The sequence below is a fragment of the Sus scrofa genome, chromosome 3 (assembly GCF_054392235.1).
Source record: "Sus scrofa isolate SSC_HxYL_T2T_F1_AM1 chromosome 3, Sscrofa_HxYL_maternal_Yorkshire_Landrace_v2.0, whole genome shotgun sequence".
NCBI lineage: Eukaryota > Metazoa > Chordata > Mammalia > Artiodactyla > Suidae > Sus > Sus scrofa.
The window spans coordinates 130476412-130490769 of record NC_139385.1 but is presented as its reverse complement, the minus strand read 5'-3'; the positions used below and the strand labels follow the sequence as shown (position 1 = coordinate 130490769).

The window sequence follows — 14358 nt, the reverse complement described above, 5'->3', positions numbered from 1 at the left end:
TTTAAAAATCACTTAAAATCAGAGCAGTTATAAATTTTATGAGTCAAACAGGTGTAAATAATCAAATGATCTAAGACTGATTTGTTTTAAGAATATATCTGAAAAAGAAAGCTTCAAAATTTATAATCATACTAATCTTATAATTTGTACAAACTATGAATGAGAAAAAGATGCATTTGTTTATAGTTTAAAAATGCAATTTCAGTTAAGAAAATGTCCTATCAGACTTAACATTTAAAAGTTATTTTTATAAAGCAAATGGAGCTTTATAAAATACTTTAAGGAAATACTTGAAAGAATACTTTGAGAGTCAACAATTTCAACAATTCTGCACTTTAATTTTAGTTAAATTCCAGCCCTTAAAAATATCAAATATATGTTTTCTATAAAGGGAAAGGAAAATAGATTTGCCGAAATAAATAATGATAAAGTAACTTAATTCCTTCCTCTTGCAAGGACCATTAACTGGTCGTCCTCTGGAAACAGAACCAAAGCCTAATAAAATGCAGAAAATTATGAAATTACTTCCAGACAAAAACTTGCCAGACTAAAGGCACAGGGTTTCTTCATGTTCCCCCACTGGGTGAGTTATGAGTGGATCGCCCTCGAGGGTAGCACTTCAGGAGGTAAGTGCAAACTCCAACATTTTCTCAGTCCTTAGCTGAGTGAGAGACCATCTGGCTCCTTTCACAGCATCCATCTCAATCTCTCAACTCTTACATTGGCTGCAGTCTTGAAAGCATCGCTACAGTGACTTTAATTTTCAGTTCCTTACTTGGTTGAGATGTACACAGGTATCCACTGCTGCCTTTGGCTGATTACATTTCAAAAATGCCATCACTGCTTGTTCACACATTCCAACTCTCACAAACATCTGTGCTATTTCCTGTGGACAAAACAGTACCATCAGATTTCAGAGAACAAGGAGATCACCCATATTTTAATGTACAAAACTCCAGAGGGACATATGAATATTCAATTTCCTGGTGGTTACAGTAATTTTTCTTTTAAACGGACACAGAGAGCAGAGGCTACATACCAAAATGGATGCTAACGCATCACCTTCTATTCAATCAGTGCTTCATTGGCTCACGTGGCAGATCTGACTTTCAACCAGATTCTGAAGACACTGCATTCTGATCGTCTCTCAGGTCAGTAGCTAGTTTATAAAAATGTCAAGCTCCAAAACAAACCCTACACTAGTGGGAGCCAAAAAAACCTTTAAGCAGTTGATGTTATACTCAAGGCTAATCATTAATTAGAGGCTTAAGAGAAAGCTCACGCTCACCGGAACTCTCCAATACCTCTATAAAGAAATGCCCTGACAAGTGGGCCATTCATCATTTGGGGAAGCTACACCAAACACAACCCCATCACACCCACTGGGCCGTACGTGCCATTCTCACAATGTCAGTTTTTCTCTTTCCTAATGTTTTTTTCTTTCCTAATAGCTAATTGGCCAGAGTTTTTCTCTTCCCATCTGATAGTGGGGAACTATCATAAAAGCACAGTTTTGTATCCAACTATCTTTTTAAAAATAATGCTTATATTTTTCTGATTACAAAGTAATATACCCTTACAGTTAAAAGAAATTTTTAACGTGAAAAAGTTAAGTTACTCATAATCTTATTCCCATATTCTGGTATAATTTCCTAATATATGTGTCCTATGAATATATACATATGTATTTGTGAATATATCATAATCATATGATATAGTTTTGTATCCTGCATTCCTCACTTAAGTATTTTGTGTATCTTCCCATATTATTAAAAAAATCCTCCAAAACTCGATTTAAAATTTGCAGCGCTGCTTAAAATTTTTTATTACTATTTTATTTTTTATAGCCATAATTACTTAGTATTTACTCAGTAATACCACTATTCTGGATACCCTACAGCAACATTTTTTCCTGTGTCATCATACACACCTAACAGATGACAGTAATGTCAGATACTGTCCCTATAAGTTATTCAATTTATAACTTGAATAAGTATAAGTTATGGGTTACAAGTAGTTTCAACTCTTTCCTACTCAAGCAAGCCCATAAGATGTATGTGAAAATGCCATTATTACAGGGATAATAGCTCTATAATTCACAATAGAGAGAAAAATGAATTATCAGCTACTCATCAATTAATTAACAAACAAAATTTTGTGGCAGAACTCACAACTGATGTGTCCAGACCCTACAGTTGAGAGCTACTACTTCTCCAGGTATTGTATAGCTCAGGGATTTACATTTCAGATAAAACAAATAAAAGAGAAGCTCATTTACATAATTCAACAATTAATATAGGGAGACTTAAAAAGAAAATTTTGAGCCAAGTTACAGAGAACTCTGCTTTTAGTTTCCCTTTTCTAAACATTAAATCCCACTATTGTTAATATAGCCCAATAAAAGTCAAGCTATCTTTTTACACTGATAGCAAATTTCAAACACACATACATACACACACAATACTTCTCAGACCCACCTCAAATTATTTTGAAGTGAATCTCTGAAAATATGTAATTTCAGCAGTAAATATTTCATGTGTTCAGCTAATTTTTTAAAGCAATTTTACAAAACTGATAACCTACAAAAGACTGTGATCCTGTTAAAATGGTAGGAAAATGACTGATTTTTTTCCTCTGGATTTTCAGGCATTCTGTAATACTGATAAATTTTTTTAAATAATTTAAAGCATCATTTCAAATCTAAGAACCTGTAAATTTACAGTTAATTTTTAATTTTCTGTATTGCAGAGGACATTTCCTGATTACGACATAAAAACTTTATAAAGTAACCTAGCAACTCTAAAAACTAAAATTTATAATACCTACTGGAAGCAACTTGTGGTTTTCTGGAAGTGAATTGGCAAGATTCTCCAACCCCTCGTAATCTTCTAACATATAATAACACTCAGCTAGGCGTTCCTGGTTCCGGCCTTGTACATAATATTGTACAGCATTCAACCTATGGAAAGAAAACGACTTTTAAAACTAGGGTGAACTCCCTGATGAATAAGCACTCTAGTCCTCATCTTCAATTACAGAATGTCTTTACAGCTAATGAAGCAAAAAAAAAAAAAAAAGACTGCATAGCATATTTTAGTTACAACATTATTTGAATATTCTTTTTTTTTTTTTTTTTTTTTCCTGCTCTTTAGGGCCGCACTTGCGGCATATGGAGGTTCCCAGGCTGGCAGCTGTAATCAGAGCTATAGCTGCCAGCCTACGCCATAGCCACAGCCACAGCAACATGGCATCCAAGCTGAATCTGTGACCTATACCACAGCTCATGGCAATGCCAGATACTTAACCTGCTGAGCAAGGCCAGGGATCAAACCTGCGTCCTCAGGGATGCTAGTCAGATTTGTTAACCACTGAGCCACAATGGGAACTCCTCTTTGAATATTCTTAAGAAATATTGTTTCTGGGAGTTCCCATCGTGGCGCAGTGGTTAACGAATCCGACTAGGAACCATGAGGTTGCGGGTTCGGTCCCTGCCCTTGCTCAGTGGGTTAACGATCCGGCGTTGCCGTGAGCTGTGGTGTAGGTCGCAGACGCGGCTCGGATCCCGCGTTGCTGTGGCTCTGGCCTAGGCCGGTGGCTACAGCTCCGATTCAACCCCTAGCCTGGGAACTTCCATATGCCGCGGGAGCGGCCCAAGAAATAGCAACAACAGCAACAACAACAACAACAGACAAAAAGACAAAAGACAAAAATAAATAAATAAATAAAATAAAAAAATTTAAAAAAAAAAAAAAAAGAAATATTGTTTCTATCTGCTACACGGTTGTATTTCCAAACACTGACATAAATAAATAAGCACATTGATCAAAATGACAACATAAGACTAAAAGCCAATGATTTCTGAAAATAATCTATAACAAAACAAGCAAATATAAACTGGGGTCACAAACTGTAGAAAGCTACTGGGAGCTAAAGTGTACGTTTTCTGAGGTTTTTGTTTGTTTCTTTGTTTTTCTTCCTAGGGCTTCACCTGAGGCATATGGAAGTTCTTGAGCTAGGGGTCAAACTAGAGCTGCAGCTGCCAGCCTACACCACAGCCACAGCAATGCAGGATCCAAGCCACATCTGTGACCTACACTACATCTTGGGGTAATGCCTTATCCCGCTGAGCAAGGCCTGGGATCGAACCTGTACCCTCATGGATACCACTGGTTCTTAACCCAGTGAGCTACAACAGAATCTCCAAGTTTTCTGGATTTTGAAACTCCAAAATCTTACAGTGCTCATCTGAGAGCTTGAAGGATCTCTTGCTCCTCAATATGAATCTAGAGCCAAATGAATTTGAAGATCAGAAGGACGGTCTTCATGTCACTGGCGTTATTTCATAGGGAGGTACTCAAGCTGGCTGAATGGATGAGGGGTGGTCCGGAGAGGTTACCTACCACTTCTGCCGATCAGCAAAGTAGTCTCCAATGGCATTGTGGGCTTGTTCAAGGAGGCTGTCATCTGCAGCGCCGGATCCAGTTTTCAGGAGCTGGAGTACTCGAAACCAATCTCCCAATTTTAGCCGGAGGCCAATAGCGAGATCTCTACCAAAAAATGACATTCATTCAACAAGCATTTATCAAGTGCCCACTACATGTTAGGCTCAATTCTAGGGTACTGAGAACATACAGCAATGACTACACACGTCAGATATGTAGTCTCCAAACATTTCAGAAGTTTTAGCCTGACAATGGGGAGAACCTGGAATAGGAAAAGGAAAACAACCTCCTGCCTCTTATTTTGCTAGACTTTCAATTTACCTGGCAAAATAATGACTTAAATAATATTCACTTCTTTCCATCAATTTCTTAGGACATGATTAGGCTTAGTTCATGTTTACATGTTTGGCTTTATAGTTCTTTTCAGGGCTTATGCTGTATTAGCAATCTCCTGAAAGTACAAATCATAAAAATCCAATAGAATGCGCACAGCTGAAATGAAGTTCATATGTTATTTTACATATATCAAAATGAAATATAAAGGATAAAACTCAATTCCTAAATACCTATGATTTTTATTTCATACCCCTTGACAACAGAACAATCAAATAATGGCCTGAGTCAAAAAAAGAGCCCAAATAAGGAGCAGTATAATAAATGATAAAGTCCTCAGTGTCTGTGGTCACATGAATTTTTTTTCCTACCAAATGGAAAACATCTCTCATGGCCAGTCATTAACATTACATAAAAAGAGAAGAAAGTTGCCTTCAAATTACAAAGCATAAATTAATGAAGGTCATGTAGAATATCTAGGTTGTAATTCAAGGTGAAATTATTTTCTATAAGAAATGCTATGATAGGAGTTCCTGTTGTGGTGCAGCAGAAATGAATCCAACTGGGAACCATGAGGTTGCAGGTTCGATCCCTGGCCTTGCTCAGTGGGTTAAGGATCCGGCATTGCCATAAGCTGTAGTGTAGGTCAAAGATGCAGCTTGGATCCTGCATTGCTGTGGCTGTGGTGTAAGCTGGTAGCTGTAGCTCCAATTAGACCCCTTGCCTGGGAACCTCCATATGGGCGCGGGTGCTGCCCTAAAAAGCAAATAAATAGATAAATAAATAAGAAATGCTATGATATATTGAGTCTATTTTAAAATCCTCATTTGCGAAAAAAAGAAAAAAAAAAGATAATCAAAAATTCTGGAAGGATTCCAGATGCCTGCACCTTCATCACCGACCTTCTGTCCATATTGAGATACATCCTTTCAGCTTCTTCGAACCTGCCAAAGTAGGCAGCCACTTCTGCCTGTTTCATGGACTCGCTCTGTAGGTTGCCCAGGCACTTCACAAATTTAATGCCTTGGTAATCTTTGCAGCGCACGAATGCTTGCTCTGCGGTGGGCAAATCCAATTTCTGAAGAGCTGCTTCAGCCAGCAGGCGCCTTTATTAAAACCAAGAAACAGAAAAGCTGATGGGAAATTACTGATAAACAAGTCCTAAATCAGAATTCAACTCTTACACCTATTGTCTCTAGAGAAACATGGTAGGAAGTGCTTATTTTACAACATTTATACATGTTTCATGTAATACTATGCTTATGCTAAGCGCTTCCAAACTGAAAATCAATTTCTACATTTTAAAAAGAGCAAGAATGGAAGTCTATTCCTATCAGGCGGCTAGGATGGGAGCAGGGACAACAGAGCTGACACTTTGGGAGGTTCTATTTTATTTTTTTTAAATACCAAAGTCGGGGGTGTGGATTGTCCTCTATGAATTGCGATGCGTCTTCAATTCCAACCTTCTCAATCAGCGCTCGGCTGTCCCGCAATGACCGAATCTCAAAGTTAATGATATAATCCTTGTTTGGATGTTCTGGATTCTGAAAGTAGAGATGAAAAGAAAGAAATGCTAAACAGTTGCCTCTAGACTACATATTTCATTTTTACAGGAAAAAAGTAAACAAACAATTGCATCATATTATGAGCAAAACTGAGAAGAAAGTAAATTCCCCTGTGTGGATCTTTTGAGTTATTCAGAAAACACCCGCAGCCCACAGTCAAGTCCCTCCTGAGGTGATGAGGCTGCCTGTGGGGATAAGGGGACAGTGACAGAAGGATCCCTTACCCCTATGCGGTCTGCTTTCCCTCAGCTCAAAACGTCTTTCCCGGGAGCTAATCTCTTTTCTTTCCAAGTGCTGCTGGCCTCCAGGGGAGCAGGAAACACCTGGTGCAGGGCCTCTACCCCCCACTCCTTCAACTTCTCCCTCCCTGCCCCACGTGCTATCGGGCCGCAGACAAACACATTTCCTGGCCGTGCCCATGGCCTGGAGATGTTCTGGGCCAGGGATTGAACCCACGCCACAGCAATGACCAGGGTCACGCGGTGACAACACCACATCCTCAGGGACAGCACCAGATCCTCAACCACTAGGCCACCAGGCAACTCCTAAGCAAATTTTTTTTTTTTTTGCTCTTTAGGGCCACACCCATGGCAAATGGACGTTCCCAGGTTAGGCGTCTAATCGGAGCTGTAGCTGCCAACCTACACCATGGCCACAGCAACTCGGGATCCGAGCTGCATCTGTGATGTACACCACAGCTCAAGGCAACGCTAGATCCTTAACCCACTAAGCAAGGCCAGGGATTGAACCTGCGTCCTCGTGGATGCTAGTCAGATTCGTTAGCCACTGAGCCACAAAGGGAAGTCCCCCAAGCAAAATTTTTTTAAAAAGAAAAAAGGCTGTTTTTCATCACTACTTTCTTTTCATAATTCAGCAGGCTGACCAAAGGGAAAAAAAACAAAACAAAACTTAAAGGCCAGTCTTGAAAGAACTAGCCAACAACCAAAGGAAACAATTATAACGAACTCACCAATGTTCTACACATTCTAAGTAATGAAAAAGTGAAGCATACAAGAAAATTCAAGCCCCCGTGTGCAAAAGAGCAATGGCTCCCAGGAACCAGAGTTCTCTGAAAAGGTCCACTGAGCTGCATGCAGCCTTCCTCGCCCTGCAACCGAATCACTCTATCTAGAAACAGAAAATGCTCAGGGAACTCCCATATGTGACCTCCTAGGATGAACTCCTATACATCCCAGGAGGGAGGATGGAAAGAGCAGGATTTTGGATTCAGAGAGTCCTAAGCTCAAATCCCAACTCCATCCCTTGCTGGTTATGTAGCAGCTCTTTTTAGAACGTGCCCTATCCCACTCCCTACCCACCCCGGAGGTCAGGGCCATCTCCCCCAAATATAAACCTAATCATTCTCCTGCTTTACTCCCCCACTGACTCCAGGATAAAGTCCGGAATCCATAGCAAGGTGTCCGAGGGCCCTTGTGACCTGAGCCCCTCTTCCCCTTCCCCGTTACCTCCCCCAGCCTCATTTCTGCTGCCACTACAATTACACACACCAGCTTTGAAGCCAGACAGCTTGGAGTCAAATCATGCTTTTGCCTACTGCTAACTGGGTGTCATTGGCAAATTAGCTTATTTCTCCATGCTTCAGGATAATAATCAAACTTACTTCCTAACAGTGTGAGGATTAAATGAGATAACATCCCAAACCCTGAGCTCAGCGCCTCGCTACGTTACTCGCATAATTCACAGTCTCAGTACTGACCTAATATTCTCTTGCTTCAGACCTTTTTGAAGAGATATGCATACCAACGGAACCACAGAACCCCCAACCCCCTTCCGGTTGCCGAATTTCTTGTCTATCTCCCCAACTCCTCTGCCTGAAGCCAGGAACTGTCTTACTGGCTCAAAAAATTTTTGCTAAGTCAATGAACAGATGAATTTTGGGTAAATCATGTAACCCACCAAGAACCTTCCTTGTCTAAGAATGCAGGTGGTGTAACATCTACCAGGTAGAGTTGTAATGATGAATGAATAGGTCATGTGAGGGAACTTTAGTAAATGTTAATTCCCTTCCTTTTTCTTCTGCATTCCTTCTTCTCTAGTCCTCCAAGAAATTTCTCATGTTATTTTTTTCCCTATTTTATTGAGAGGTAATTGGCATATAACATTGTATTAGTTTTAAGTGCACAACATTTTCATTACGTCTAAAAAGTATATGCCGGAAAAGAGTCCACAGTTCAGCTAAATACTTCCTGGGTCAGCGTGGCCTCAGAGGGAACTAATGAGTGACAATATATTCTTTTCTTTATGGCTCTGCATATAATAAGTCAGACAACAAAACTGCCACAGAGAACTTGGTTTCCCTCGCAGTTTAACAACCCCTGCCAGTAAACTCGGCAATAACACTGTAGATACTCTTTATCCTAGTATTAGACATGCATAAAATGTGTCCAGTGTATGAAGAATTTTAATGTATGCCTAAGCAATCTAAATATGTATTTTTAAAAATTCTTCATGGAAGTCAATTTAATCATCAGAGTAACGTCACACAGGCATTTTTAAGCATTGTAGCGCTTAAGGCAACCAGCAATTATAAAGCCTTTCTTGAAAAAAATGACAACGATGAAATCCAGCCAACTAAAAGATTAATCAATATTAAGAACTCATGTACTGAGAAAATACAGAAAAAAGACTGGTAATAGCTTTCATTTGAATATAAGAATAAACAACTGGATGGAGTTCCGTCGTGGTGCAGCGGAAACAAATCCGCCTAGGAGCTATGAGGTTGTGAGTTCAATCCCTGGCCTTGCTCAGTGGGTTAAGGATCCAGCGTTGCCATGAGCTGTAGTGTAGGTCACAGACTCAGCTTGGATCCTGCACTGCTGTGTCTATGGTGTAGGCCAGCAGCTACAGCTCTGATTCGACCCCTAGCCTGGGAACCTCCATCTGCCACAAGTGTGGGCCTAAAAAGCAAAATTAAAAAAAAAAAAAAAAAAGGAATAAACAACTGAAAATTAGAGTTACAAGACAGCAATACTGGATCCGAGTTGTATCTGTGACCTACACCGCAGAGCACAGCAATGTCAGATCCTTAACCCCCTGGGTGAGGCCAGGAATTGAACTCCTGTTCTCATGGATATCAGTGGGGTTCTTAACCTGCTGAACCAGAAAAGGAACTCGGATAGTAGATATTAAATTTAAAGAAGTTAGTTGCATTTTATAACATGTTTTCATATTTTAGTTTGATGTGTAAACTTTTGTTGTAAACTCTTTTGTTGTAAACCAACCTCTTAGTCTTCCATGGTTTTTTCCTCAGCCCAGAAAACTGGTGCTGTTTGTGCCGAAAAACTTATCTAATGTTCTATAATTCCTTCAAGTTCACTGTAACACTATTAAATTAAAATTAAACACTAAAAAAGATTATACAGTGATGTCTTTTTTATAAAATTACTTCTATTTATTTATCTGATCAAATATGTCTCTCCATATACAGATTACAGCTATATAGAATCATGTTCTGACATTTATCTAATGTTAGTCATTAAAATATCTAGATTTTGTTGTTGTTGTTGTCTTTTGAGGGCTGCACCCGTGGCATATGGAGATTCCCAGGCTAGGGATCTAATCGGAGCTACAGCTGCTGGCCTACGCCTCAGCCACAGCAATGCAGGATCTGAGCCATGTCTGTGACCTATACCACAGCTCATGGCAACGCCACATCCTTAACCCACTGAGCGAGGCCAGGGATTGAACCTGCAACCTCATGGTTCCTAGTCGGATTCATTTCTGCTGTGCCAAGTTGGGAACTCCAAAATATCTAGATTTTAATAAAACCTAAGATGTTCCTTTTTGATGTTTGATTACTAATAGCTTTTAAGCCTCCCCCTCCCCCTTCCCCTTCTGCCTCACATCTGGACAAACTGATAAGTACAAGTGTTTCATCTTTTTGTGCCACAGGAGTTTCAAACCACACAAGCTTCTATCTACCTATGGGAACCCTCACCCGAGCCCCACTCTCTAACCACCCCCAGAAGCCCAAGCCCGTCTCCTTTCTCTGCTCTCAAACCAATTCTGGATCAGCTTGGGAAGTCTGTCCTCTCTCCCCTAAAAACCTCCTTATGCAATTACCTAATATTATACCCTTTGGGTGTGTCTGTGGCATCATCACTATTGACATGCAATCCAAATTTTGGACCTCCAAGCAAAAAGTTACTCAAATATCCTAGATCAAGAAAAAGACTAAAGAAAGTAATCAAATATTTACTGAATATCTCTGTTATTAATATAAAAATAATAACAACTATCTACCATTTTTGAGCTCTTGGTCCTCATTATCCTGTAAAATAACAATTCTGTAAGATGGATATGATTACTATCCAAATTTTATACAGGTAAAAACAGCCTCGAAAAATAGGAAAGGAAAAGGAAGTTTTAAAAGATGAGGGAACCTGTCTAAAGCCTGCGTAAGTGACACAGCAGGGCTGCGACTCCTCCATCTACATTCCTAACCAGGACACTACACTGCCTGGCACAAAAATGAACAATCCTAATCAAGCCAGCAACAGAAATATAAGTGTTTTTTTTTTTTTTAAAACAAGAATTACCTTTAATATCTCATCCAAAAGAACAGATTTAATTTCCAAATCTTCAAAGTTACAAATATATCCAGAAGTCTGAATGGGTTCCTTTAAAGACAAAAACAAATATTAGGTTTAACTACCAAAATTTTTTATTTAATGTATTGTGATTTTTAATTTTATTATCAAAAATTTCAAAGCAACAAAAGACTAGAGAGAATGTCATTAACACCCATGTGCCCTCATCTAAATAACTGGTAACATTTTGCTAAATATGCTTCAGTCAATCTTTTGGCGAAAATATTTTGAAGTAAAGTAAATTTAGAGACATTATATCATCTCTCCCCTATTTCTGTAGTTTCCATAGATATCTCTAAAAGATAAGGGTGTTCCCTTACATGGCCCCATTGCTATCATTGCACCTTACATGATCAGTATTAATTCCCAATAGGATCTAGTATCCATTCAAATTTTCCCAATAATCTAAAAATGGTTTATACAGTTTGATAATTCTTTTATTACTTATTTTTTATTTTTATTTATTTATTTATTTTTGCTTTTTATGACTGCACCTGCAACATATGGAACTTCCCAGGCTAGGGGGGTCGAACTGGAGCTACAGCTGCCAGCCTACACCACAGCTCACAACAACGCCAGATCCTTAACCCAGTGAGAGAGGCCATGGATCAAACCCACATCCTCATTGGATCCTAGTTGGGTTTGTTACCGCTGAGCCACGATGGGAACTCTGGTTTGTTAATTCTTATTTACTCCATGAAGCATTAAATTCTTAGTGAAACTGACAAACACTGTATTTGTATCTAAGTACATATATCAAAGAAGTCCCCACACCACACTAAAAAGTCGTCTGTCTTCTGTAATATTAGCCAGAGGGCATTCCTGATAGATTCATTTCCTACAGAAGAAGATTTAATTTGCCAATACGGAAATATATGAGCCTGCTATACGACTGTTTCTTGTCCTAGTGTTATACAGGCTTGTAGAAAGAACATATAGTAAATGTATATGATAATGTAAAGTAGCTATTCTAAATCCCTAGTAGAAAAAATATGTATAAATATTAAATAAAAAAAGAATAAGCTCTCAATATACTTACTACCTCCAAGAACACTGTAAAAAGAATAGGATCATGTTATCTTGTAATAGAAATAATTCTAGAATGCAACTTTTCAAAATACATGTGTAATGTCATAATGAAATATAAAGTAACCTAAATCCAAATGAAATAACATATCAAATTTATAACTCTGAAAGTGAGTACTCCATATATAATGGAAACTACAAAAACTATAACAAAAACTAGAATGAAGGTTTAAAAAACTGTAAAGATCAACTATAACTACAGTAAATCATTAAGGGATATACATAAAGATGTAACATATAACACCAAAAACATAAAACACGGGGTGTGTGTGAAAAATGTGGAGCTTTTAGAATGTGATTCAAGTTAAGCGACCATCAATTCAAAACAAACAGTGAGATCTAGATATAGATATGTCATATATATGAACTTCATGGCAACCACAAACCAAAAACCTACAATAGATACACAAAACCCCCAAAGAGATAGGAAGTCAAACATAACACTAAAGAAAATCATCATACCACAAGGAAAGAGACTAAGAGAGAAGAACCACAAAAACAACCAGAAAACAAGTAACAAAATGGCAACAAGTACATACCTATCAATAATCATTTTAAATGTAAATGAACTAAATGCTCCAATCAGAAGACATAAGGTGGCTGAATGGATTAAAAAAAAAAATAATAAGACCCATCTATCTGGAGTTCCTATTGTGGCTTAGCAGGTTAAGAACTCTACTAGTATCCATGAGGATGCAGGTTTGATCCTTGGCCTCATTCAGTGCCAAGGATCTGGTGCTGCTGCAAGCTGTGGTGCAGATGCAGCTCAGATCTGGCATTGCTGTGACTGTGGCACAGGCTGGCAGCTGCAGCTCCAATTCGACCCCTAGCCCAGGAACTTCCATCTGCCATAAGTGTAGCCATTAAAAAAGAAAAGAAAAGAAAAAAAGAAAGACCCATCTATCTGTTGCCTACAAGAGACTCACTTCAGAGCTAAAGACACACACAGACTGAAAGTGAAGGGATGGAAAAATATATTCCATGCATAAAAATGAAAAGAAAGCTGTGGTAACAATATTCATATCAGACAAAATACACAAAAAACAAAACAAAGTCTACACACACACACACACAAAAGGCTATACAGAAGACAAGGAAGGTCATTCCATAATGATAAAAGGGTAGATCCAAGAAGAGGATATACCATTCATAAACATGTATGCACCTAACATAGGAGCACCTAAAGATATATAGCAAAAATTAAGAGACATAAAGAGAGTTATTGACAGTAATGTAATAACAGCAGAGGACTGTATTTCCCATTTACATCAATGGATAGATCATCCAAACAGAAAATCAATTAGAAAACATTGGTTTTAAATGACATATTAGATGAGACGGACTTCAGAGTATACAGGACATTTCATCCAAAAACAGCAGAACACACATTCTTTTCAAGTGCTCATGGAACATTCTCCAGGATAGATCACTTGCTAGACCAAAAAACAAATCTCAATAAATTTTTAAAAACTGAAAAGATATCAAGCATCTTTTCCAACCACAACAGTATGAAACTAGAAATCAATTATAGTAAGAAAACTGGAAAAAAAATACAAACATGTGGAGACTAAACAACATGTAACTAAGAAACCAATGAGTCAACAAAGAAATCAAAAAATCAGTACTTTGAGAGGTCACTGGAGATGAAAATGATCATGCAGAGAATATCAATATTAAATACTAATTTCCTAATTCTCAAGGAAAATGTGCTTTATTGATGAATTAGAAATTTTCACGCAAATAGCACCCTTTTTTCACACATAATCTGAAGAAAGGTTTACAATTTAAAGGAAAGGCATGAATCTAGAATTCATAATAATAGTCAAATGGATAAAAATGTATCTCGTATTAACTGTCAACCAATAGCTTACCTTTACCTCCTGAATAGTATTACAGCATACTATTATTAAAGGAGCTCTAATCAGGTCTGTTTTGAAGAGTATGCCCTTGGAGTTCCCATCGTGGCACAGTGGAAACGAATCCGAATAGTAACTGTGAGTTGTGGGTTCGATCCCTGGCCTCCATCAGTGGGTTAAGGATCTGGTGTTGCTATGAGCTGTGGTGTAGATCAAAGATGAGGCTCAGATTTGGCGCTGCTGTGGCTGTGGCATAGGCCGGGGGCTACAGCTCCGATTCAACCCCTAGCCTGGGAACTTCCATATGCCCAGGCGGCGGCCCTAAAAAGACAAAAAAAAAAAAGAGTATGTCCTCATTTGCTCAGTCAACAAGCAGCTAGAGGAGTGCCAGCAAAGAGTGCAAGCAGGGACTACAGTCAAACGATGACCTCACGAGTGCAAAGAACAGCACAGCGTGGTTTATAAA

The 14358-nt window shown here is 38.5% G+C and overlaps 1 protein-coding gene across 6 annotated transcripts in view; it reads right to left on the bottom strand.

Moving 5' to 3' along the window:
- The window catches only part of WDR35 (WD repeat domain 35), a 59116-nt gene that overhangs the window by 5260 nt on the left and 39498 nt on the right, over positions 1 to 14358 (bottom strand). For all 6 annotated transcript variants that reach the window (XM_085019952.1, XM_085019953.1, XM_021087810.2 and 3 more), the window contains 6 exons: positions 10900 to 10980; positions 6183 to 6319; positions 5678 to 5881; positions 4401 to 4547; positions 2827 to 2959; positions 776 to 886 (listed from right to left, as the gene is read on the bottom strand). In XM_085019952.1, coding sequence (XP_084876078.1) covers positions 776 to 886; positions 2827 to 2959; positions 4401 to 4547; positions 5678 to 5881; positions 6183 to 6319; positions 10900 to 10980 — 813 coding nt within the window. The remainder of the gene's footprint in view (positions 1 to 775; positions 887 to 2826; positions 2960 to 4400; positions 4548 to 5677; positions 5882 to 6182; positions 6320 to 10899; positions 10981 to 14358) is intronic.